The sequence below is a fragment of the Carica papaya genome, chromosome 9 (genome assembly GCF_054855325.1).
Source record: "Carica papaya isolate Zhongbai chromosome 9, ASM5485532v1, whole genome shotgun sequence".
NCBI classification, from domain to species: Eukaryota; Viridiplantae; Streptophyta; class Magnoliopsida; order Brassicales; family Caricaceae; genus Carica; species Carica papaya.
The window spans coordinates 6,362,599-6,390,062 of record NC_142317.1 but is presented as its reverse complement, the minus strand read 5'-3'; the positions used below and the strand labels follow the sequence as shown (position 1 = coordinate 6,390,062).

The window sequence follows — 27,464 nt, the reverse complement described above, 5'->3', positions numbered from 1 at the left end:
AAGGAATGGAATTGTTGAGAATCAGTTGCATCAAAATAAAAATAATGAGGGAAGTATGAAACCAGCAAGGGAGCAGAGTATGTAAGATGAAATTGACCGCAAAGAAGCAAAAATCCAGGAGCAGAGTGCGGAAGATGAAACCGACTGTAGGGAGCACAATTCATAAGAGTTTATAAGCGTTGGCAACACGTTCTCTCGCCCGCAAATGACCAAGGCCACGTGGCAGTATCCGCGAAGACCTTGATGGACGCGTGTCACAATCGCAAAGCAGGTATTTAAAACCCCAGAACCAAGGTGCGAACTGTCTCTGAACTGCTTAACCAATTCCTCATCCTTCGGCTAACCGAACCGACTCTTCCTCTTCCTTTCTCCATTCAGCGAACCCGATGGGAAGCATCTCCTCTGAATGTCGACTCCCTGCACCTCTCCAACTTCCATGGTGGTGATAGGCGATTTGAAGGGAATGTTCATGCGCTATTTTTATGTATTTAAGTGTTATATTGCAAACTCAAAGGAATCAAGTAATTGTTCATGATAATCTCATACATTCAATACCAATCTCCTTCTCTCTCGGTTTCTCTTTCTAAACTCTTTATCTCTATCCCTATCTGGCACTCCTTCTGTTCTCATCTCTCTCGGTTTTCTTCCTCCACTTAGCAGTTTCTTTCTCTCTTTCGGTCTCTTCATTGCTGTTCTCTCTCTCGGTCTCTCTCTCTCTCTATTACTCTTTCTCTCTCCTGATCTCTCTCACTTTGCTCTAATTTATTTTTTCTCTCTGTCTCACGGTCCTGGTGAGATACATTTCAAGGCCGGCACCTAACCGAGTGTTTTGTTTTTACTATCGAATGTAAGCACCTCTTTTATCCAGGCTGTACCTCCATGGTTCTTTTTTATTGTTATTTATGCTTCTTACTACTAAAAGGATTTAATATACAAATCCAGAGGAAATAAAAGATCCAAACTCAACCAAATACATATAAACGTGATGATTGATTGTCTTTTCTGTTTGAGATCTTATCTTTAAAAGTATTTTGGCTTCTAATGTTCTTGTATTTGTAGGATGATACTGTTGTCCTTGGGTAGCATGACCATTTTATATATCAGTAGAACTTTTATTGCCATTTCACTTCTATAGTTTCCTTTACAAGCTTTGCTTGGTTTCAATTAATTTCAGATAACCAAGCAGATTGAAGCAGTAAACATGGTTTACAAGCTTCACAATCTTCCTGAATTTTATAAGGTTAGATTTTTATATCTAATGATTTTCTTATTTGGTTTTGAAAATTGAATTGCGAATGCATAAAGCAGTTAGTTGATATTTTGGATGTTACAGGATCCACGCCCTCACATATCTTTGGCTTGGGCATTGGGGGACATTGGTAACTCTGTGCAATAGTTGCTTGATAAGTAATTTCTTCTGTCCGGAATTCAAGCTTTAGTATAAAGGCCTGTATATATGTGAACAGGAAGATGAAGAAGAAGAAGAAGAAGAATGTTCGTGGCCTAACCTAACAGTGTCCAATGTGAGTGTATGTTTTCTTATCTGTTCGACATCCTGCTAAAGCAATTTACTTGATAAGTTCCTGGAAAAGTGACTTATTTCCATCCGAGTATGGTGGCATGAAAGCAATCTTTTGCCTCTAATCACAGAGACAGCTGCACTTCTGAGTTCCTTGGTAGTATTCAGAATTTATAGAATGAAACAAAAAAAACTACAGAGTCCAGTTCACAACTCTGCTTTCCCTCCATCTGAAATTCAACGGGATCACTTTCCAAACAACTTTTACCTCATCGGCAAGTTTCTTGATCAGCAGTTTAAGGAAACTTGTTAGAACCGGTGTAAAGGTTGGATAGATAGAGGTGAATATAATGATGAAGAGCTTTAAACTTTCAGGCGCAATGACTGACATTGCTGTGCTGTATGTGAAATACATAGCAACCATGCAGATCTGAAGCTCAAACTGCAGAGGGAAATCTCTGGTAAGGATATTGATCATGAAAAGAGACACTGAAAACCCAATTGAGTTGAAGAGAACAAAGAGGACAAATGTAATTCCACTGGCTGTGCCCATAATAGACCACCCTGCAAAGTGTTCTTTGTCAATGCTGGTGCTACTGTTTCTGCCAGGAAGATTGTGATCTTGCCAAACACCTCCTGGAGGACTGAGCCCTGCTTGGAAGGTTGCGGTTGCTACCAAAATGGCTATAACCAACAGTGTACTACGGGCTTCGCTTGGCGAGTCTCTGCCTTTTTTGAACTTGAAGTACTCAAGTGTATCCTTTAATCTGGATTGACTCCGCCGGGGTGCTGCAGGTGTGTTCGCAGCAGAATCGCTGGATTCGATGGAAGGGTTGGCAGAGACAGCAATGTCTTTTGCTCTTAGAGCTCCAGCCCCCCTGAGGATCTCCTCAATTTCCCTGTCACCGGCTTCACTTGGGAAAATCATTAGTAAATCCAGGGCAGTGAGATGAGTCTTGTTAATGGCATTTACTTCCAAAACTTGAGAGTTAGTGGTTCCTTTTCCAATCAACAATTCTATTATCTGCAAGAATCAAAATTTCCCTTCAGCTTTTCTTTAACCACTTCAAAGAGAAAGATAACAGACCTCATCAAAATTTCATTTAAGGTCAAACCAGTCTCTGATGTCATTGGTTTTTCACAAGCACAGGCTCAGTCAACAATCAAAACAGACCCAGATTACGTAACAAAGCATGTTATAGTGTGAATTTGTAGAGGAACCAAACCTTCATTTATCACAGATAAACAAACATTACGTCAGGAAAAAGCTGCAAGTTAGTTTACTGGGAAAATAATTCTTACAGATCTCAAAAGTAAAATTTTCATCAACTTCTTGATTGAAATATGTATTCACAAATAAATTTCTTACAGTTTCCAATTTGTTTCAAACATGGCTTACTTTGATTTATTGTTACCCTCAATTTATGTAGTTCTAGCATTGCCAGCATATTAAAATCTGCTGCTTATTATAAAATTCAATAAAAAATTATACCTAGAACCCAAAAGGCCCCCCAAAAAAATATGATTATAGTCATAGATATTGCCTGGAGATTAAAAAAATGAAAACCAAAATGCTTTATTTGAAATCTTCCACTACCAGATACAAATCTAAGAGAGCAAACCTACAGACTAGCAGAGTTGATAACTTCACCTGGCGTTGTTTTTTCCAGGTAGCAAGGTGCAGGACTGTATTGCCATATTCATCTCTCATGTTCAAGACATGTTCCTTCTTCAGCTCCCTTGCCAAATCCAGTAGCACCCTTGTGGCTTGAAACTGGTTATTCATGACAGCAAGATGCAATGCATTCTCTCTTTGAACACTCAAATCTTCTAAACAATCAGCATCACACAAAACAATTTCACTGATAACGTCAACCTTTCCTTTAATAGCTGCATGATGAAGAGGTGTTTTCTTGTCTCTGCCCTCCACCCGGCAAAGTTTCTTGTCAACTTTCATAAGCTCCTTTACAATCTCTACATGCCCATTTGCAGCAGCTATGTGCATGGGGCTAAATCCATCTTGATTAACTTCATCGGAAAATTCAGGTTTTAACCTGAGAATCTCCTTAACAAAGTCAACGTGCCCGGTTGATGAAGCGATATGCAGTGGATTATAAGTGGAGAATAGGGAAGTGTTGTGGAGGATTAGAGGATTCTCTGCTAACAATTGGTGAAAGTAGCTGATGTTTCCAGTTTGAGCGGCGTCAAACAATCTTAGGTCCATGTTTTGGAATGCAAAGCTGTCTTTCTGTTGAGACACTTTTGGGTAGGTAGGCAGATGGTGCGTACATAAACTGCAGTTTAACGTAATCAAGCACGCTTAATAAAAAAAAAAATAAGTAACTAGGCGACAGCAAATCATCAAACTTAATACCGGTCAATCTATTTTATTTTTAAAATCTGGAACTCGTATTTACTGATTTATTATCACATTTTTTTTTTATTAATAATTTAATAAGAATCTCAACATATAAAATTGATTAGTTTGAATTAAAATTTCATCATATAAAGTACATATTATAGTTTAATAATAATTTTGAGATATAATTTTGCTAATCAATTTAGATTTTTATCAAACTATTACTATAAACAATTTTTTTTTTATAGTTTAGGTATGAAAACTGAGCTTTTAAATAAACATATTCAAATCCAAAATGTTGACTCTGCTGTTTCAAAGCTAATAATAATCTGAATTCAACACAATTAAATTGGCAGCCATGTATATCTGAGCAGAATTTATTTCAGTTGAAAATTAGCAGATAAGCTCGAGGAAGAAAGTCAGTTTCGATGGGCTCAAATTATTCAGACTCTGAGAATGAAATGCTTCGCGAGCGTTCAATAAAAATTGTCAACCTGATCTTATATGATTTTAGGTTATATTTGGACAAAATTCAGAAATATCATAAAAATTACAAATTCACACTTTTATCTATCAGAAAAAAAAAAAAAATCTGTTCTAAGCAGAATATGTTGACTTGAGCGATAAACGCCCAGTTGACTAATAATTTCAATTAAGCTCCTTTATCCTTCAAAAACTCAGAAGGTGCAACAGATATTACCGTAGTTATATCATGTAGGCCCTAAACATTTTAAGTCAATTAGGAAAGAATGACTGAGCAGAAATTCCGTGGCACCTTAATAAGCCATAAAACAGTGCTTAAAGCCCTGGTCAATAGATTCCAGGTTATATTTCTCAGAGGTTGAAGCTTCAGTCTCTTGGCTCTCCTGCAATTTCGGCTTCTTAATGGCATCAAGAGTTTGCAAATACGTGTATGAAGTATTCGATTTGATGAAGGAGCTGAATTACTTATTCTACTGGCAAGGAATCGACGGATAAGACCCCTGAGGTTCGGAGCCATTGTGTGGGGCTCATATTCTAGGTCGTAAATGATTCCTCCCATGCATGCACGAGACAGAGCTACCTGCAAACATTTGGAAGCATCAAATCATGTGTTGAACAAAATCAACCAATTGAGCTAAGTTGAAACATCTTACGGCATCATGATTGAATAAACAAAATCATCATCTTATCACTAAGGCAAATTATCTTTCCCTCCTCCCAAGCCCGAAGAAAAGTCTCCAAAACGTTACTCTTCTCTCTCTCTCTCTCTCTCTCTCTCTCTCTCTCTCTCTCACACACACACACACACACACACACACTAGGAACCCAAGTAACTACATATTATTGTTGAAAGATTACTAGAGAGTAAAATAAATGAGATGTATTACTACCTTATTTAAGCTCGACATAGTTGTTCTTAAGTTTTTGAAGATATTAGTGAATTCCAAAGAAAAAGAAGTACAAGTAATATCAGACACAAAGACAGCAGTTTTAAGTACGTGGAATGGAAATGTGGAAATGGATATCTGATTATAAAAAATTGCTTTACAATAGCTGTCTTTTCTAATCTGAAGTGTTCTGAATGTTATTTGATACTCTCTAATTGCATAAATTGTTTGCTTCTGAATTATACATTTCTTTCTTTAAATTTTATTAACGTCTTCTTCAAGGATCTCATGCGAGTTTGTGGATGTTAACTCAAGCATGTTGGATAACATGACTAAGAACATGCAACTTTATGTGTAAGTCATTAAAATTACTAAAAATCATTCGCTAGTAGTCTTTTGTTTTTTTGACTTATACTAGCAAATGTTAGCACCTCTTTTCTCTAGCTTTCAAAAAAGGTTCCTCTTTTCTCCTGGCTGCACCTCCATGGTTCTTTGTTAATGTTATTTATGCTTCTTACTACCAGAAGGATTTAATATACAAATGCGGAGGAAATAAAAGATCCAAACTTACAGATAACCGTGATGATTGATTATTTTTTGTCTTTAAGATCTTGTCTTTAATTTTTGGCTTATGATGTTCTTGTATTCGCTATTTCAAAAGAAAAAGTTATTGCATTCGTAAGATGACACTGTTTTCCTTGAGTAACATGACCATTTATACATCAGTAGAACTTTTCTTGCTATTTCACTTCTATAACTTCGTGTACAAGATTTGCTTGGTTTCAATTAATTTCAGATAACCAAGCAAATTGAAACAGTAAATGAAGTTTACAAGCTTCACAATCTTTCTGAATTTTATTGAAGTTATAACTAACGATTTTTATGTTTGGTAAAAGTTGAATTAATATAGGAGATGTTAATATACTTTTGTGGCTCAATGATTCTAGAGCGCCTTATATACTTAGCAAATGAGCTTATGTTGTTGTGCCAACATTTTGAGTTCTGTAAAAGACAAAGGGGAGAGGAACCATATTGAAAAAGTAAAAATTTGCACCAGCGGATTTAGAAGCTCTTATTTTCTCACTCATATACTAGATTAGTTATAACATAGGATATGGATATTATCTTTCATTTTCATAACGTGCATTCCAGTTTCCTGGATTCTTGTAAACCTCGATGCAAATTGATTTAGATAGCAAACAAAACACTCGGTCTGGTAAGAAGCGACATAGGTGAACCGTACCAACGTTGTTTCACGTCCTTTGCAACATAACCAGATAGTAGGAGAGTGTACGATAGTTGCTTGATAAGTAATCTCTTTTGTGCGGAATTCAAGCATTAGTATAAAGGTTAATATATATGTCAACCGGAAGATGAGGAAGAATAAGAAGAAGAATGTTCATGGCCAAACCTAACAGTGTCTAATGCCAGTACTGATGGATTGTAATATGTCCATAACGCACAGCGAAATATAAAAACAACAATTTAATTTAATTTATTTGTTCTTAAAAATTATATTATAAATCAAAAATTAAATTTAAAATAAATATGATAATAGATTCTTAAATTAAAATTGATCAAAAATACAAACATTTTATGTGTATTTATATCAAAATCATTGCCGTTTAACTTTTTGATTAACGGAAATTACGAACAAATTTAACAATATAAATATGTTAAAATTTTTAATAAAATCTTTAACAAGAAATTCACCAATCTTTATTTTGGTGAGCAGCTGATTTTTAATTCTTTTCTCTCACTCTTCAAAAACCCCACCCACATATATATATATATATATCATATATATATATATATATATATATATATATCTATATAGGTGCCATGGCTGGAGGAGTCCCTATTGGACTCTTCCTGTGGACGTCCAAATTTTATTTGGACTCATCCACTTTTCTTTTTTTTATAACACCTAAATATTTACATATATATATATCTCATATATATATGTATATATATGTTTATCCTATTTAATTATTATTATTTAACAAAATAATTTTATAAACTAATTTAATTGTAAATTAAAATTTATAATAATCTCAATTATTATAATAACCATACATATTATATTATTACACTAATAATATAATAACTAAAATATAAATATTAATTTTTTATTTCAAAAATAAAAAAATTCAATTGATCTATAATATTAATTATATTTTCAGTATTAATAAAAAATATAATAATATTTTATTTAGATTAAACATTTTATTTATTTGATTAAATTAAATTTTTTAATTTAATTTTCAAATAATTAAAATAATTAATCTATTTAGCAAAAATCAGAATACTCATTAGTGTTCGACCCCATATGTTCAACATTAAACCAGTAACAAATTGGTTAAACTAATTTACTAATTAAGATTGGTATCTAATAACACTTATCAATGACTGAATAGTATGAAATGTAAAATTACTTTCAAGAACCTACAAAAAAAATATATAATATTTCCTTCCGTCATTATTACTTCGGATTGACCCTAGAATATTGTTTAACCGTCAAATCTTAATAGGTAAACTATCTATGTTTCATGTCAATTATAATTGACTAATGAATGATATAAAAAATTCTTTTCTTCTTTCATTCAATTATTTTGGCTAAGATCTTAATTTAGTAATTACAATAAATGACAACATAGAGTTTAAACTTATTACCCAAGTTGACAGATTTCGTCTTGACCAATAATTAATTCTACAATAATTTAATCACACTCAATATCTTTTCAATTACAGTTCTATGACCATAGGTATTTAGAATCAAAGTATAATAAATGACTTATCAATTACCATGATGATCTTAAATCTAAGTAAATTCTTACATTTTATCAAAATAAGAGAATACTTTATTGACAGTTTAAGATAATATTAACCATTAAAGATTCTCAATTGGGTTAGTTTAATGATCATATCTCTATATACATCACCTATATATATGATTTAATTAATGAGATCAACTAATCTTTATTTTATAGAGATTATCACATATATATTAGTTTTACCGGATCATTAATGTCTCATTTTGATGATCTAACGACTAAAAATATTTTAAATTAAATTATAAAATATTTTACTCTCATTATCAAGATCTCTATCTTGATGTAAAATTACAAATTCAATTAAGAATTTTATCACATAAATTAAACGATATGATAATAAAATATTATTGTCATATATTAAACTAAATTGTCAAATAATAATGTATTTAATACATTACACGAATAATTGAATCGTTGGTATAACACTTATATTCCTAACAAATATATGTTTTGTTATCAGTTTAACATCCTGATAGAGCAATTCACTGGATAAGTTCCTATAAAAGTGACTTCAGACTTAAAAGCAATCTTTTGCCTGTAATCGCTGAGATCCTTGGTAGTATTCAGAATTTATAGAGTGAAAAAAACATAGGGAATCCAATTCCCGACTCTACTTTCCCTCCGTCTGCAATTCCATGGGATCACTTTCCAAAACATATCAGTTACAACTTTTACCACTTCAGCAAGTTCCATGGTCAGTGCTTTAAGCCACTTGGTCAGAAGCGGTGTAATTGCTGAAAAGATAGAGGTGAATATAATGATGTAGAGCCTTACGCTTTCAGGCGCAATGACCGACACTGCCGTGTTGTATGTGAAAAACATAGCAACCATGCAGATTTGAAGCTCAAACTGCAAAGAGAAATCTCTGGTGAAGATTTGATCATGAAGAGAGATACCGAAAACCCAAATGAGTTGAAGAGAAGAAAGAGGATAAATGTAACTCCACTGGATGTGCCCATAATAGACCACCCTGCAAAGTGTTCTCTGTCAACGCTGGTGCTACTGTTTCTGCCAGGAAGATTGTGATCTTGCCAAACACCTCCTGGAGGACTGAGCCCTGCTTGGAAGGTTGCAGTTGCTACTAAAATGGCTATAACCAACAGTGTACTACGGGCTTCGCTTGGCGAGTCTCTGCCTTTTTTGAACTTGAAGTACTCAAGTGTATCCTTTAATCTGGATTGACTCCGCCGGGGTGCTGCAGGTGTTTTTGCAGCAGAATCGCTGGATTCGAAGGAAGGGTTGGCAGAGACAGCAATGTCTTTTGCTCTTAGAGCTCCAGCCCCCCTGAGGATCTCCTCAATTTCCCTGTCACCGGCTTCACTTGGGAAAATCATTAGTAAATCCAGGGCAGTGAGATGAGTCTTGTTAATGGCATTTACTTCCAAAACTTGAGAGTTAGTGGTTCCTTTTCCAATCAACAATTCTATTATCTGCAAGAATCAAAATTTCCCTTCAGCTTTTCTTTAACCACTTCAAAGAGAAAGATAACAGACCTCATCAAAATTTCATTTAAGGTCAAACCAGTCTCTGATGTCAATGGTTTTTCACAAGCACAGGCTCAGTCAACAATCAAAACAGACCCAGATTACGTAACAAAGCATGTAATAGTGTGAATTTGTAGAGGAACCAAACCTTCATTTATCACAGATAAACAAACATTACGTCAGGAAAAAGCTGCAAGTTAGTTTACTGGGAAAATAATTCTTACAGATCTCAAAAGTAAAATTTTCATCAACTTCTTGATTGAAATATGTATTCACAAATAAATTTCTTACAGTTTCCAATTTGTTTCAAACATGGCTTACTTTGGTTTATTGTTACCCTCAATTTATGTAGTTCTAGCATTGCCAGCATATTAAAATCTGCTGCTTATTATAAAATTCAATAAAAAAATTATACCTAGAACCCAAAAGGCCCCCCAAAAAATATGATTCTAGTCATAGATATTGCCTGGAGATTAAAAAAATGAAAACCAAAATGCTTTATTTGAAATCTTCCACTACCAGATACATATCTAAGAAAGCAAACCTGCAGACTAGCAGAGTTTATAACTTCACCTGGTGTTGTTTTTTCCAGGAAGCAAGGTGCAGAACTGTATTGCCCTATTCATCTCTCATGTTCAAGACATGTTCCTTCTTCAACTCCCTTGCCAAATCCACTAACACCCTTGTGGCTTGAAACTGGTTATTCATGACAGCAAGATGCAATGCATTCTCTCTTTGAACACCCAAATCTTCTAAACAATCAGCATCACAAAAAACAATTTCACTGATCACATCAACCTTTCCTTTAATAGCTGAGTAATGAAGAGGTGTTTTCTTTTCTCTGCCCTCCACCCGGTAAAGTTTCTTGTCAACTTTCATAAGCTCCTTTACAATCTCTACATGCCCATTTGCAGCAGCTATGTGCATGGGACTAAATCCACCTTGATTAAGTTCTTGGGAAAATTCAGGTTTTAACCTCAGAATCTCCTTAACAAAGTCAACGTGCTCGGTTGATGAAGTGATATGCAGTGGATTGTAAGTAGAGAATAGGGAAGTGTTATGGAGGATTAGAGGATTCTCTGCTAACAATTGGTGGAAGTAGCTGATGTTTCCAGTTTGAGCGGCCTCAAACAATCTTAGGTTCATGTTGTGCAATGCAAATCTGTCTTTCTGTTGAGACTTGTTTTGGATTGGTAGTAGATGGTGTGCACATAAACTGCAGTTTAACGTAATCAAGCAAGCTTAATCAAAAGAAATAAAAGGAGTAATCAGGCGAGAATGAATCATCTGGACTTAATCTATTTGGTTCTTAAAATTTTCAAAGAAATTATTTTACATAACTAGTATATGCTGATTTATTATCACATTTTTTTATTAATAATTTAATAAAAATCTCATCATATAAAATTGATTAGCTGAGTAATTCTTTTTTTTTTTTTGTTATTTTAGTGCGAACCCACTAATTAAAATAATTTTTCATTTCTGTGTTTGAACAGTATGCAAGGAACTTTTTTGTTTCACCGAGTACGTGTTAACAGTTTGATAAAAATTTTAACATATAATTTTGCTTGTTGATTTAGCTTTTTGTCAAACTATTAATAAAATATAATATGATACAAAGGTGTAATTATTACACAAGTTAATTTTTATAGTTTAGGTACGAACACTAAGCTTAAATAAACTTATCCCAATCCAAAGACTTGACTCTGCTGTTTCAAAGCTAATAATTTGAATTCAATACAGTTGATTGGCAGTCATGTATAGCTGAGAAGAATTTATTAACTAGTAAAGAGCTAACCAAGCATTTGCATAATTATTTCTGTTTGAAATTAGCCTAAAAGCTCAAGAAGAAAGTCAATTCAGATGTGCTCCAATTCTTCAAACTCTCAGAGTGAAATGCTTCCAGAGCGTCCGATAAAATTGTAAACCCTCTTGAAAATCTTGACCCACCAATCTGATACTATATGAATTTCAGGTTATATTGGGACAAATTCAGAAATGTTATCAAAATTACAAATTCACACTTAATTTCTCTATCAGAAAAAATCTGTTCTAATCAGATTATGTTGACTTGAGTACTAAATGCCCAGTTGGGCAATGATTTCAATTAAGCTCCCTTATCTTTCAAAAACTCAGAAGGAGCAACAGATATTACTGTAAACATTTAGCAGAATTCACCTGCCAGAAAATAAACATACACAAATCAATTTGGAAAGAATGATTGAGCAGTAATTCCGTGGCACCTTAATAAAAAGAGTGCTTAAAGCCCTGGTATTGATTCCAGGTTATATTTCTCAGAGGCTGAAGCTTCGGTCTCTTGGCTCTCCGGCAATTTCGGCTTCTTAATGGCATCAAGAGTTTGCAAATACGTGTATGAAGTACTCCGATTTGATGAAGGAGCTGGATTACTAATTCTACTGGCAAGGAATCGACGGATAAGACCCCTGAGGAATGGAGCCATTGTCTGGGGCTCATATTCTAGGTAGTACATAATTCCTCCCATGCATGCACAAAACAGAGCTACCTGCAAACATTTGGAAGCATGCAATCATGTGTTCAACAAAATTGACCAATTCAGCTAATTAGAAACATCTTGTAGCATCATGATTGAATAAACAAAACCATCATCTTATCTAAGGCAATTATATTTCCCACCTCCCAAGCCCAGAAGGAAAGTTCCCAAAAGATTACTCTTCTCTCTCTATCTCACACACAATAGACACCTAAATAACAATATATATTGTTGAAAGTTTAGCTAGAGAGTTTAATAAATGAGATGTATAACTACTTGATTTAAGCTTGACATACTTGTTCTTAAGTTTTAGAAGATATTAGTGAATTCCCAAGGAAAATAAGTAAAAATAACATCAGACAACAAAAAGACACAGTTTTAAGTAGTAGAACATAAATGTGGAAATGGTGATTCACTGTTACGAATATGTAATACCTCTGCATTCTTAATATTAGGTAGCAGATGGCGATTCACTAAAATGTACCATAATGAATCTCCTGCTCGTGGAAGAACATATAGAGCAAGCTCCGCACGCCTAGATTTCTTCTCCAATACCACGGAAAGAGCAGACAGTCCACCTGCAAACCAATACACCAGCTTGTGGTCCTTTGATGCAACTTTTCTGTGCATGCATATGACCCCCTTCATCACAAAAATAAAGTTAACAATATATTCATGCTAACTTTCTGACAAAAAGGACGTGAATAACAGATTAAGCAAACAGCTACCTGAAATATCCCAACAAATGCGGACAAAAAAGCCGTAGATCGAACTGCACCCTTAACAGCAAGCCAGGAGGTATGAATGGGGGACTCCATGAACTAACATGAAACATCATATTCCATGAACATAAATAAAACTTGTAGAAGGTCCATACTAGAATCAAACATAATTTTTTATCATAGCTAGCCAAGGCCAGAACAGAATCACTTGGTAAGACAAACATAAATAAAAGCCTTAACTGAAATTCTGCATAACAAAACCGAACTTTTCGGTGATTATTTGAAAAGTTTATAAGAAAAAATCATTTTTACCAGAATAAAGTTGAGATGATGAAATGGGCAAAAAAATATGGGAAAATAAAATGATGAGTCCTACCAATTGTAAAATAATATTTATCAAATGGATAACAAATTCAAACTAACACATTAACCATTTCGATCTGCATCATGTAAGAAAAAAGCAGGAGTAAATCTGCAGCAGTCTCATAAGGCTCCATTTAAATTATCAAAAGGATAAGCGGCTAAGGGTATCTAACTCTATTTATTGCTTCGGACTCAATTTGATAGGAAATAGTATTAGCCACTCACTAGAATAGTATAAAAATTCATCTAAATATCCTCTTTTCTCATGTATACTAACCATCACTCTTCCAGCAGCAGCCACTTAGCTGCTACCGACCACCATCAGCCACTGCTGACCACTATCAGCAGTTGATTTACATTGAAGACCACTGACCTTGTTGATCAACATGAACCACCTCCAGTTGCCATCAACTACTGCCAAATTCACCTATTAATCACAAGGACCACTATTGACAGCCAATGATCACCAGGGGCTGCAAACTGCAACAGACCACTGACAGCTGCCACTAGGCATGGTAGACACACATTGACAGTGGTAATCTCTGCCAGCCAGCATCAACCACAGCACTACGACAGGCATGAATCTTTTCATTTTTCTTTAATTTTTATTAAATTAATAATGTTAAACATCTTATATTACTTTTTATAATTATTAAAGTAAAAACATGCTTTTTAATTATTATATTAATACATCTTAAGACTATGATATCAAGTATATTAATGTTTTAATTATTTTAACCCAAGGGTATTATAGTAATTCTCTTAGATACGCACTATTAAATTCATCCACTTAGTCAACTACTTGAGACGATAAATTAAGTCCTTGACATACCATCAATATCCTCCTTTATCCTATCAACTCCCCTACTCAATCGACATCAAATTTTGTAACGCAGCCAAAAAGAGATTGTTAAGTGCGTGACTGTCATTATGACGTCACTGAAAAACAAAAAATTCCATATCTTGAGTTTAGACTATCCCTAAAATGCATAATATATTGTCTAGAGCATAATGCAAAGGCCTGAAGAAATTTCAACCATTATGTCAAAGCAACAAAAGAAATGATCTTAGGACAGAATCATAAAAAAGAAAGGATGTAACTCTAGCAAAATATGTACCTTCTGTAGGCGCAAAACAACGAATGGGACAAATGTTAACGAGAAATATAGTGGAAATGTTTTCCGGAATGTAGCTGATGCTGCATTTGCATTGTGAGCAAGACACGAATGTGTATCTGGATGAATAACAGAACATGGAACAATAGAGGGGAACTCTTCCAACTTCACGTTATTACAATTTCTACTTCTCAAATAAGCTGAAATAGATGCAACATCAATCGGGCCACGTCTGCAGCTATCCCTTACAGCCCTGTAGACAGGCTGCGCAACTGGGCCAGTCTTCTGAATAAAATCTTGATATGATTTTGGTAAACTCTCAGGGTGCATTATGAAGGCGTACATAACCTGAAATAAGTTCAATCCATAAAATAGAAAAAAAAGATGTAAATGATAAAGTTCTATTGTTTGGTAAGGTGCGGCAATATGGAAAAATACCAAAGTGAATAAAGAAACTTTGTTCTTAAATCTTTTAGGGTGTTTTGCATTTGTTTTGTCCAGGATCTGAACATTTAGATATTTTCCTTATAATTTTGATTTTTATTTATTTGAATGAGAAAGTATCTTTCTATCAAATCACGTAAGTGCGAAATATATGCATATTTCTCAATCACTACTCACTAACATAATCATATAGCACAGCTGATAAGTGGTACAACGTAGTTTTGTTTGAAAAGATCAAACGTAGAGTACTTAGATTACTCACAACAAAAGCTCTAAATAATATCGTTGAATTCTATTAAAACAAAAGATCAAACGTAGAGTACTTAGATTACTCACAACAAAAGCTCTAAATAATATCGTTGAATTCTATTAAATTATATCTAAAACTGTTATAAATGAGTCTTTTTATACTGTTTATAACAAGAACTTGACTAGAAATAAAAATCCTAAGAAACTAAGAATTTAAATAGAAAGAGAAAATCCTAAGAAAACTAGAAAACTAAAACAAATCTTAAACTTGAACTAGAAAGGACCAAAATAATAAAATAATAACACTTAGAATTGAATTAGGAATAACACTTTGAATCGAACTGCGAAAAAGTTAGCTGCATCAATCCCCTCCTTTTGAAGAAAACTCATTCCCGAGTTTTATGGTTTACAAACTCATCAGGAAAATAGCACTTAAAAATATCAGCAATATCGAAAGTATTGGAGATATTTATATAGGCAAGAAGATTGAAGAATCCAAAAGGGACGAATATTTTTGTCCTTCAGCTTATTGTAAGAACCTACTGGAAAATGATGTTTACAAAGATGAAGAATCACTAAATCACCTTCTTTGAATATCTTAAGATGTCTATGTCGATCGGCAGCTGTCTTATAATGTAAATTTGCATCTTCCAAATTCTGATTTCTTGGTGATCTGTTGTACACGCTCTGCTAGTTTCTCTACACTAGGAATGACATCAGTAGAGAGATGAAGATGACTCAAATCAACTGTATATTTTGGAGCATTGGTGTATGTAGACAACTTCAAAAGGAGTTCTCGGTATTACCCACTTCAATTTGTCCATCAGTCTACAGATGACTAGTACTACTATACTTCAAAGAAATGTTAAATAATCTCAACACAAAGTCCAACAAAAATGACTTAGAAATTTCGCATCTTGTTCAGAAGTAATGGAATGGGGAACACCAAGCAAACAAATAATTTTCCAGAAGAACAAGTCCACATAAGAAGCATCTGAAATTTTCTTACAAGTGAACTAGTTTTGAGAAACGATGAACTATGACAAATACTGAATCAACACCTCGTTGAGTCTGTAGCAAGTCAAGAACAAAATCTATAGTCAAATCTTGCCATATTCTCTTAGAAACAGGTAGAGGCATATAAAGACCAATATTTTGAGCTTGTCCTATGGCCTATTGATAGATAGGACAACATTAAACGTAATGCCCTACATCCCTTTTAAGTTGAGGCCACTAGAATCTTTCTTCTACCTAATTAATTGTTTCACCTGTGCACGCATCCCCTCCTAAGCCTCTGACATGCAATTCCTAAACTAAATGTTCACACAAAGAAAAGTGAGGAATACATAACAGCATAACTTTGAATAAAAATCCATCTTGAATCATGAAATCAACAACAAACTCTCCATTATTGCATCACGCCCAGATGTTATCAAAATCTTCAATATCCTTCAAATAATTGAAACCCACGATCTAAGTACTAACTGTAGCTAGTGAAGAAGGTCGTCGGCTTTATGCATCAGCTATTTTATTCTGTTGACCAGACTTATGCCTAATAACAGAAGTAAATTTCTGCAAGAAAGTAACCCAACCAGCATGCATCCTATTCACTGTTGTCTAAGATTTAATGAACTTTAAAACATAATGATCCATGAACAAAACAAACTCTCGTTGGATCAAATAGTGTTCCAAATGCTTTAGAGCTCGAACTATTGCATAAAACTCAAGTTCGTAGGTTGTCCACTTTTGACGGAATTCGCTAATCTTTTCACTGAAGTATTCCACTGGGTGGCCTTCTTGAGACAAAATAGCTCCAATTTCCAATTCTGATGCATCACAATCAACTTGAACAGCTATTTTATTCTGTTGACCAGACTTATGCCTAATAACAGAAGTAAATTTCTGCAAGAAAGTAACCCAACCAGCATGCATCCTATTCACTGTTGTCTAAGATTTAATGAACTTTAAAACATAATGATCCATGAACAAAACAAACTCTCGTTGGATCAAATAGTGTTCCAAATGCTTTAGAGCTCGAACTATTGCATAAAACTCAAGTTCGTAGGTTGTCCACTTTTGACGGAATTCGCTAATCTTTTCACTGAAGTATTCCACTGGGTGGCCTTCTTGAGACAAAATAGCTCCAATTTCCAATTCTGATGCATCACAATCAACTTGAAACACCTTCTCAAAACTTGAAAGTGCCAATACAGGTCCATTACACAACTTTGCTTGATCAAAGCAAATCGTCTTCTTGAGCCTTTACCTACTGAAACTGGCATTTTTCCAAACAATCGGTGATAGCTGTCATGGTAGTGCTAAAACCTATAATAAAAAGTCTATAAAAGGTAGCCAAGCCATGGAAACTTTGCACATCTCTCACTGTTTTAGGGGCTGGCTATTCTTGAATGGCCTTCACTTGCCCTCATCCACCTGAATACCATCTTTTCCCACAATAAATCCAAGCAACGAGAGATGATCAGTCATAAAGCTCTTCTTAAGATTCATATGCAATTTATTAGCCCGAAAGGCAGTAAGGACTTCCCTGATATGCTCCAAATGCTCATCCGCATCTTTATTATAAGTAAGGATATCATCGAAACAAACCATGACAATTTTGCTAATAAATGAGCAAAAAACCTTATTCATGAGCCACATAAATGTACTCAGCGAGTTAGATAACCCCAAACGACATTACTAGTCATTCATAGAGGCCATGTTTGCTCTTGAAATCCACGTTTTACTTATCGCTAGGATGAATACGGATCTAGTGATATTCACTTCTTAAATCAAGTTTAGTGAATACTAAAAACACTTTCTAACCTGTCAAATGTATCATTAAGGCATAGAATAGGGATGTGATACTTGATCTTTATTTTGTTGATGATACAATTGTCTACACACATTTGCTAAGTATCATCTTTCTTAGGAGTTAATAATATAGAAACAGCACAGGGATTCATACCTTCATGAAGTTATCTAGCAACTCACTGTCAGGTTATTAATGGTAAAAAAGAGAAATAACAAAAGAGAATGGTAAATTAATCTTTTATGTAACATTTAGGGTTAGGGGTAATTAACCCTAATCATCTCTTTTTTCGCAGCCACCATCTCATCCTGCGGCGGCTGCTGCGCGCTTAATGGTCGCTTGATTCCGGCCGCTGATATTGCTTACTTTATTGCTTTAAAGCCTATAAAGGGCTTGCTTTCATGGCTTGTAAGGAACAGAAAAAGTAATAAAATTAACTATCTATTTCTCTTCTGGACTTCGGTCTTCTCTTCTTCTTCTTCTCCTTTTCTTCTTCATCTTTTCTTCTTCATTTGCTTCAAATCAGACAACCATGTCAAAGACTTCTGACACTCATTTAATTATCTCTACAATTCTTCATGCTTAAAAGACAGAAGCCTTTCATTGATATTCTTTCTCTCTAAAATTTCTCTCTAACTTTCTGTTCGTCTCGTCCTACGGCCGACCAAACCAAAGGATTCCCAATGAAATCTTACGATCGAAGATTTATAGCCATTGAAAGCAAATCATTTGATTTGGTTTGTGAAGGAAGGAAAGTGGATTGTCTACAAATTAGCGAAAACGGACGAGGTTTCTATCGATCGATCTATCTAGACAAATATGAATACGCGTGGCTTCTTGACGCACTTGATGAGTTTTGGTGGAGAAGAAAGCCAGGAGTTTGGGCAAAGCATCTAGTGAAGAAAAACTACGAGCTGTGGTTTTCGTTTGAAAAGAATAGTCAGGGGGAGTATTTGGCTCTGACGGTACATTGAGACCGTTAGTTGAAGAGAATTTTCTTACCAAATGGAGCGGAGGGGAGAGGATGGCAGAAACTACTGGTTGCAGTGTTTGAGTTCACAGACAAACTGATCAGGAATCAGAAGAAAACTTCAATGAGCAACCAAACAAAGGAAGCTTGCTCCAGGTAACACATACATAGTGTGGTGAATGAGGTAAGCTTGCTCCAGGTATCTGGTAGGAGGCAATTCATTAGGTTAACTTGCTAGAAGATAAATCACCAAAATCAAAAATTAATTCCTAGACTCTGATTGGAATTTCTTCCATTGTGTCTGGTTGACTATTGAAAACTAATGCTACCACAAAATTTGGCTCCTTGACCTGCTCAAAGAACTCCAAACCTACAATAGTAGTGAAAAATGAGCTATCCTCTTTTGTGGCAGGATTACCATCCCTTGATGGAGATTGCAGTACTAAAATGATCTTACTATCATGCCACCAAATGATAAAAGTATTATCTCAGCCTTTATAGGTAACATCAAAAACATATTGTCATGGTCTTCTTAAGAGAATATGACAGGTGTCTGTATCTACCACGTAACAGCAATTTCATCCTTATAGTATTTCCCTATCGAAAAAAAAATACTTCGCAAATTTTACCATCCCTTGATGGAGATTGCAGTACTAAAATAATCTTACTATCATGCCACCAAATGATAAAAGTATTATCTCAGCCTTTATAGGTAACATCAAAAACATATTGTCATGGTCTTCTTAAGAGAATATGACAGGTGTCTGTATCCACCACGTAACAGCAATTTCATTCTTATAATATTTCCCTATCGACAAAAAAAAACTTCGCAAATTTTACCATCCCTTGATGGAGATTGCAGTACTAAAATGATCTTACTATCATGCTACCAAATGATAAAAGTATTATCTCAGCCTTTATAGGTAACATCAAAAACATATTGTCATGGTCTTCTTAAGAAAATATGACAGGTGTCTGTATCTACCACGTAACAGCAATTTTATCCTTATAGTATTTCCCTATCGACAAAAAAAAAACTTCGCAAATTTTACCATCCCTTGATGGAGATTGCAGTACTAAAATGATCTTACTACATGCCACCAAATGATAAAAGTATCATCTCAGCCTTTAAAGGTAACATCAAAAACATATTGTCATGGTCTTCTTAAGAGAATATGACAGGTGTCTGTATCTACCACGTAACAGCAATTTCATCCTTATAGTATTTCCCTATCGACAAAAAAAAATTTCGCAAATTTTACCATCCCTTGATGGAGATTGCAGTACTAAAATGATCTTACTACATGCCACCAAATGATAAAAGTATCATCTCAGCCTTTAAAGGTAACATCAAAAACATATTGTCATGGTCTTCTTAAGAGAATATGACAGGTGTCTCTATCTACCACGTAACAGCAATTTCATCCTTATAGTATTTCCCTATCGACAAAAAAAAACTTCGCAAATTTTACCATCCCTTGATGGAGATTGCAGTACTAAAATGATCTTACTATCATGCCACCAAATGATAAAAGTATTATCTCAGCCTTTATAGGTAACATCAAAAACATATTGTCATGGTCTTCTTAAGAGAATATGACAGGTGTCTCTATCTACCACGTAACAGCAATTTCATCCTTATAGTATTTCCCTATCGACAAAAAAAAACTTCGCAAATTTTACCATCTCTTGATGGAGATTGCAGTACTAAAATGATCTTACTACATGCCACCAAATGATAAAAGTATTATCTCAGCTTTTATAGGTAACATCAAAAACATATTGTCATGGTCTTCTTAAGAGAATATGACAGGTGTCTCTATCTACCACGTAACAGCAATTTCATCCTTATAGTATTTCCCTATCGACAAAAAAAAAACTTCGCAAATTTTACCATCCCTTGATGGAGATTGCAGTACTAAAATGATCTTACTATCATGCCACCAAATGATAAAAGTATTATCTCAGCCTTTATAGATAACATCAAAAACATATTGTCATGGTCTTCTTAAGAGAATATGACAGGTGTCTGTATCTACCACGTAACAGCAATTTCATCCTTATAGTATTTCCCTATCGACAAAAAAAAACTTCGCAAATTTTACCATCCCTTGATGGAGATTGTAGTACTAAAATGATCTTACTATCATGCCACCAAATGATAAAAGTATTATCTCAGCCTTTATAGGTAACATCAAAAACATATTGTCATGGTCTTCTTAAGAGAATATGACAGGTGTCTCTATCTACCACGTAACAGCAATTTCATCCTTATAGTATTTCCCTATCGACAAAAAAAAAACTTCGCAAATTTTACCATCCCTTGATGGAGATTGCAGTACTAAAATGATCTTACTATCATGCTACCAAATGATAAAAGTATTATCTCAGCCTTTATAGGTAACATCAAAAACATATTGTCATGGTCTTCTTAAGAGAATATGACAGGTGTCTGTATCTACCACGTAACAGCAATTTCATCCTTATAGTATTTCCCTATCGACAAAAAAAAACTTCGCAAATTTTACCATCCCTTGATGGAGATTGCAGTACTAAAATGATCTTACTATCATGCCACCAAATGATAAAAGTATTATCTCAGTCTTTATAGGTAACATCAAAAACATATTGTCATGGTCTTCTTAAGAGAATATGACAGGTGTCTGTATCTACCACGTAACAGCAATTTCATCTTTATAATATTTCCCTATCGACAAAAAAAAACTTCGCAAATTTTACCATCCCTTGATGGAGATTGCAGTACTAAAATGATCTTACTATCATGCCACCAAATGATAAAAGTATTATCTCAGCCTTTATAGGTAACATCAAAAACATATTGTCATGGTCTTCTTAAGAGAATATGACAGGTGTCTGTATTTATCACGTAACAGCAATTTCATCCTTATAGTATTTCCCTATCGACAAAAAAAAAACTTCGCAAATTTTACCATCCCTTGATGGAGATTGCAGTACTAAAATGATCTTACCATCATGCCACCAAATAATAAAAGTATTATCTCAGCCTTTATAGGTAACATCAAAAACATATTGTCATGGTCTTCTTAAGAGAATATGACAGGTGTCTGTATCTACCACGTAACAGCAATTTCATCCTTATAGTATTTCCCTATCGACAAAAAAAAACTTCGCAAATTTTACCATCCCTTGATGGAGATTGCAGTACTAAAATGATCTTACTATCATGCTACCAAATGATAAAAGTATTATCTCAGCCTTTATAGGTAACATCAAAAACATATTGTCATGGTCTTCTTAAGAGAATATGACAGGTGTCTGTAACTACCACATAACAATAATTTCATCCTTATAGTATTTCCCTATCGACAAAAAAAAAACTTCGCAAATTTTACCATCCCTTGATGGAGATTGCAGTACTAAAATGATCTTACTATCATGCCACCAAATGATAAAAGTATTATCTCAGCCTTTATAGGTAACATCAAAAACATATTGTCATGGTCTTCTTAAGAGAATATGACAGGTGTCTCTATCTACCACGTAACAGCAATTTCATCCTTATAGTATTTCCCTATCGACAAAAAAAAACTTCGCAAAATTTACCATCCCTTGATGGAGATTGCAGTACTAAAATGATCTTACTATCATGCCACCAAATGATAAAAGTATTATATTATCTCAGCCTTTATAGGTAACATTAAAAACATATTGTCATGGTCTTCTTAAGAGAATATGACAGGTGTCTGTATCTACCACGTAACAGCAATTTCTTCCTTATAGTATTTCCCTATCGAAAACAAAAAACTTCGCAAATTTTACCATCCCTTGATGGAGATTACAGTACTAAAATGATCTTACTATCATGCCACCAAATGATAAAAGTATTATCTCATCCTTTATAGGTAACATTAAAAAGATATTGTCATGGTCTTCTTAAGAGAATATGACAGGTGTCTGTATCTACCACGTAACAGCAATTTCATCCTTATAGTATTTCCCTATCGACAAAAAAAAACTTCGCAAATTTTCACCACTCGAACTTTTGGTCCTTTCTTAATCCACGCTATCTTGTACAGAGATGGATGTTTCTTGATTGCCAAGTTTAAAGCTTTCACCAAAAATTTAGAAAACACATTCTCACTACTCCCACTGTCAATAATCACATTACACACTTCATTCTGAATAGTATACGTGGTTCAGAATATTTTGTGTCATTGAGAATTATCTGCCTTTTTCGGAACAAGTAATATTTGTTGAATAATGCATGTCACTTCTTCCCCAACATTTCCCTCTTTATTTTCAGCACCCATTTTAAATACCTTCTTCGAACATTTGTTCTTCTGTACCACCGCCTTCTTCAGCAAAGTTAACAGCTCGCCTATTTGGGCAATTGTTCGAGAGATGACTTGGTTGGTTGTAACAGAAGGATTTCCCAAGATTAGGCCGTGCATTAGGATCATTATTGATTCGTTGTTGCTGTTGATTTCTACCTCGGCTAGTGGGACACATGGTGAAAGAAGTTTTGCCTCGAGTTTGTGTCGAACCCTGGTCTGAAAAGACATCTTTCATAGTGCAATAACTGCTGCCAGAAGCTACTGAACCCCTTGAGCCGGAAAATTTTTCTTGACTTGGTCGTCTAAACCTGTCATGAGGACACGCCAAACACTTATTAATCTAATTTTCCACCTTTGTTTTCAAATCAACTGCATTTGACATGGTCCAAACACCTTGAAGAGCAAAATGATCTTGAATCACAAGCTTTAAGCCTCCAATATAGCAAGCAATGAATTAATCCTGTCTCTTATAAATTAACACGAGCATTTAAACAATAAAAGTTCTTCGTGTATTCGTTCACAATACAAGTAGGTTGCCTACAACTTTGATATTGTTGGTATAAAAATTGCTCATAGTCTGGAGTTAAAAATTGCCTTTGAAATAACCATTTCATCTTGGGCAAGGTACGAACACATTGTTTTCTTTGGTGTTGACGATTAAATTGAAGTTGTTCCCACCAAGCAAAGGCATAACCTTTCAGTTTATATGCCACGAGCTTTTACTTGATTTTCCTCTGCAATATTCAAATAACCAAAGAAATTTTCAACCGTATGAATGCAATCGATAAAATCTTCAATATTTAACCATTCATTGAAGTTGGACAAAATCCATCTTCATCTTAAATTCATAGTTATTAGATGTTGTTCATTAGCTTGATACTTGAAACGAAAATCATCGTCTTCACCCAATGAGTAGTCCAAACCCCACGACTGTCTTTGACAGAGGTTTTGAGGTTGTTGATATCGTAGACTGTCTCTGTCACGTAAAGGTAGGAAATGCCCATATGGATTTTCAAAATTTCGGGCAAAATTCAAAAACCCGCTTCTGGAAAATCTTGTCTAGGTCTAGAAACACCGTTGCCAGCTGCTGAGGGGACTCACCGGTGACCATCCACCTCAAATTGCCCCTGTTTGCCCTGTTGTCATCACTAGTAACCCCGTAGAGGAGGTGGATCTCGCCAATCGCGGAAGACACAATTTGGTTCACGATTTCTGCAATGATGTTAGGTTGTGTCGGTTTCCAACTGATTTTGCGACCAGCAACAATCACGTCATTGTTGGAGGCTATCCATCAATCACTCCTAATTGGGTCAACGTACAATAGTGCCCCAGGAGGAAGATCCGCATGATCTGTTTTCCTAGGGTTTCACGAGAACCTGTTTGCGGCCATCTTCTGTCTCACTATTGTTGAAATCAAAGTCATTAGAGTTGTGTCATTCATCATAGCAGATATGGTCGTTGTTGTTCAAGTTTGCATCATCTATCTTGGGTAGACAACGCAACTAACATCTACGTTATATGCCAAAGAGTTTCATCAATTCCATTAAATCTCTACTCGATATTTTTGAACCTTTGTTCACTAGAACCATCCTTGGTCATCAGATTAAGGTGAAAATCCTTGCTCTAATACCTGCTCTAATACCAATTTTGTGCAGCGGATGGTTTGTTTGAAAAGATCAAAGGTAGAGTACTAAGATTAATCACATGATAGGCTAAAATTTTAAAGGAAAACGTTGAATTGTATCAAGTTATATCTAAAACTGTTACAAATAAGTCCTTTTATAAGGTTTGTAAGAAGAACCCAATCAAAAATAGGAAATTCTAAGAAACAAAGAATCTAATTAGAAATAGGAAATAGTAAGGAACTAGAAACTAAAATAAATTTCGGACTTGAACTAGAAAAAACCAAAAATAATAAAATAAAAACACTTAGAATTGAAGTAGGAATAACACTTAGAATCGAACAAGAAAAGTGTGCTGCATCAATAAGAACATTTGTTTATTGAGAGGAAAGGATATCCAGAAGCAAAAATCACATGCAAAATGGTAAAATAGCAATAAGCCAAGGGGGCGAAGAAAAATCATCCAAAGTTGCATTAGGACGACAATATAGCAGAACCAGGAGTTTAAAGTAAGGCAAAATGACTTTCCAAATCCTTTTACTACCATCTTAGTTCATATCTCCTTTGAAATTTCTACAGAAGCAAGAGCCCAAGAGTTTGCTTAAGCATAACATTTAACAACTCAGCTTGAGCTTTAAATTACCTGGGCGCATGCAAAAGCAAAGAGCAATGAATCCCCATGTCTCCAGTGGCTTCCCCAAAGGTGAAATTTGTTGTTATACTTTGCTGAATTATAAGCGCACTGGAAGTAGATTAAACATCGTGTCAGACAAAAACCCAAATATCTGGATGCCTATAGAAAAATAGCAGAGTATGAATGCATAAGATACCTGAGCTAACCTAGCTAAGAGGTATAGAGCAAGTGTGCGCCTCCTGTTGGAGTCATCTAAAGCCAAAACAGACAAGCCTGCAACTGAACCTGCTAAAATTCTGCTCCATCACCCCCTTAAACAGAGTCATAAATAACGAATAGGCTCTATCATGATCAAGAGCTTAAAAGCATTTCAAGCATTCTCTCAGATAAAACAGAAAAAGAGAAAGGGATGATAAATCAAAAATTAAATGCCACAGAACGACAGGTTTTTGCCTACAGTAGCAAACTTACGCATTCAGTGGTGTCTCTTTCTTTCTCCACTTCCTCAAAAAACATCTGAGAGCATGATAAGACCCAGTGAATCCACCAAAAAGCAAGCCAATACGGCATGCTTCTTCTCTCACTATCAAATCTTTCTCTGAAACAAGTTGCTGCAAACAATACACAGGTGTTTATAAAGCATGCATAGAGATAATCCTGCGTTTAAAAAGCTTCTGGGTACACATGCCAAACAGTTTCAGAGGGGAGTTGGAAAGGTATGCAAAATTCTTTGAAAATATTATCCAGGAATTGTTGGCCTATGGTAGGTTTTACGAGCATCAACTTATCAAACAGCCCAAATAATTCCATGACTATAAATCAGGGCAGCAGTTATAATCTCCAAATTCTAATTGGATCCAAATATCTTTCTAACCTATCGATATCAGTCCAATGAAGAAACAGAATAAAACAAAGAACCGTGATATACAGCCACAGAAATTATCATCAACTTATATCAACATACTATTTTCGCCGTCTAATCAAAAGACGCACTAATATATGTCATTTCATGTCAAAGTTGGCACTGACGAATTGCCTCCATTAAATAGCATCAATTTCCCTAACCCATACCAGTAACCACATCTCCAAAACTGCAACCAAACATCCTCCAAATAAAACAAAACAACCAGAATGAGCCTATCAATTTCGGAACTGCCAAATCTTCACCAATGAAGCTAGAGGAATGCAGGTCCTGTAGCAATCTACCTCACCCCTACTCCACCCAAAAGAAAGCACAACCACCATTTCTTTTCGAAATTCCCACCAAAACCTACCAGTTACTCACCTTGAGATCGAGGAGCGAAGAATAAGACTGTCCTCGGGCGAGCTTGAAAGCACGAAGAAGAATCCCAATTCCGACCCTGACACCGTAGGAAAGAAGGAAACTCTGACAGAGATTCCCGATGGCGTTTGCTACGCAAGAGACGTCAGGATGGTCACAGAGCTGCGAGTGAGGACCGCGCGCCGCCGTGCGTTGACGGCGCTGCAGCTCTTCTATGGCTTCACGAAGCCTCTCCTCAGCCTCCCGCAAACGGCGCTCCGCTTCAGAGCTATCCTGGGGATTCTGCTGGTGCGGCGGCGGCGGCGGCGAGGAGGCATCGTGGTGGCCCCTGGAGAGAGAGGATCGCATTTTGCTTCCGAGGTTAGCTTATGTTGGAGCAGTCATGAAGAGAAGAATACAAGGGGTCTAGCATCTGCGAGAGAGACGACGTGAAGAAGAAGGAAATGGGAAGAACGACGCAGAGAAAGGGAGGGAGAGAGAGAGGAGGAGGGAGGGATTTTTTTTCTTTATTTTTTTTTTTAAATTAAAGTTAAATAGTAAAAGTAATTATTACGTAATAAATAAAGTACAGTCCAAGTGGCAAGTAGTGATATTGTTTTTTAGCCTTTCAGATGAAGAAAGGATGATTGGATAGGTCGTCGGGACTGAGTTGGGCGGTGACGTAACGGCACAAAAACCATCCATTTGCTTATTTCGGCGCGCGTGAATACAACCGTTCCGTCTCGGTGAACCCGAGAAATATACATAAATAAATTTAGGACCCGAAACCCATATATATTTTTTTATTTTATTTTTTGAACTTGTTGAAAAATAATAATTTTATGCCATGATTCGCGCAATTATTTTTTAATCATATAAAT

General features: G+C 35.2%; 2 protein-coding genes and 1 pseudogene across 3 annotated transcripts; all 3 read right to left on the bottom strand.

Moving 5' to 3' along the window:
• Positions 1-1,712: 1,712 nt before the first annotated feature.
• Positions 1,713-3,826, bottom strand: LOC110820515 (ankyrin repeat-containing protein BDA1-like). The gene is made up of 2 exons (XM_022050003.2): positions 3,171-3,826; positions 1,713-2,543 (listed from the first exon to the last, which is right to left on the bottom strand). The coding sequence occupies exons 1-2, from the start codon at positions 3,741-3,743 to the stop codon at positions 1,713-1,715; spliced, it is 1,404 nt and encodes a 467-aa protein (XP_021905695.1). The 5' UTR covers positions 3,744-3,826.
• Positions 3,827-8,611: 4,785 nt separating this feature from the next.
• Positions 8,612-11,394, bottom strand: LOC110820527 (uncharacterized; annotated as a pseudogene). The gene is made up of 2 exons (XR_015816518.1): positions 10,140-11,394; positions 8,612-9,512 (listed from the first exon to the last, which is right to left on the bottom strand). The product of XR_015816518.1 is annotated as an uncharacterized LOC110820527 (transcript).
• Positions 11,395-11,521: 127 nt separating this feature from the next.
• Positions 11,522-27,105, bottom strand: LOC110820321 (Mitochondrial import inner membrane translocase subunit Tim17/Tim22/Tim23 family protein). Its single transcript, XM_022049772.2, has 8 exons — positions 26,608-27,105; positions 25,794-25,933; positions 25,519-25,618; positions 25,332-25,430; positions 14,282-14,626; positions 12,807-12,899; positions 12,514-12,720; positions 11,522-12,090 (listed from the first exon to the last, which is right to left on the bottom strand). The coding sequence occupies exons 1-8, from the start codon at positions 26,950-26,952 to the stop codon at positions 11,827-11,829; spliced, it is 1,593 nt and encodes a 530-aa protein (XP_021905464.2). The 5' UTR covers positions 26,953-27,105; the 3' UTR covers positions 11,522-11,826.
• Positions 27,106-27,464: the final 359 nt, after the last annotated feature.

What these genes read in the sequence shown, in the direction of transcription:
- LOC110820515 (XM_022050003.2), bottom strand. Translation starts at nt 3,743, where the DNA reads ATGGACCTAAGATTGTTTGACGCCGCTCAAACTGGAAACATCAGCTAC. An exon ending in CCTGGAAAAAACAACGCCAG is followed by an intron (nt 2,544 to 3,170) that starts GTGAAGTTATCA and finishes TGATTCTTGCAG; the next exon opens with ATAATAGAATTGTTGATTGG.
- LOC110820321 (XM_022049772.2), bottom strand. Translation starts at nt 26,952, where the DNA reads ATGCGATCCTCTCTCTCCAGGGGCCACCACGATGCCTCCTCGCCGCCG. An exon ending in AAAGAGACACCACTGAATGC is followed by an intron (nt 25,619 to 25,793) that starts GTAAGTTTGCTA and finishes GTGATGGAGCAG; the next exon opens with AATTTTAGCAGGTTCAGTTG. An exon ending in TTGCTTTTGCATGCGCCCAG is followed by an intron (nt 14,627 to 25,331) that starts GTAATTTAAAGC and finishes AACTTATTTCAG; the next exon opens with GTTATGTACGCCTTCATAAT.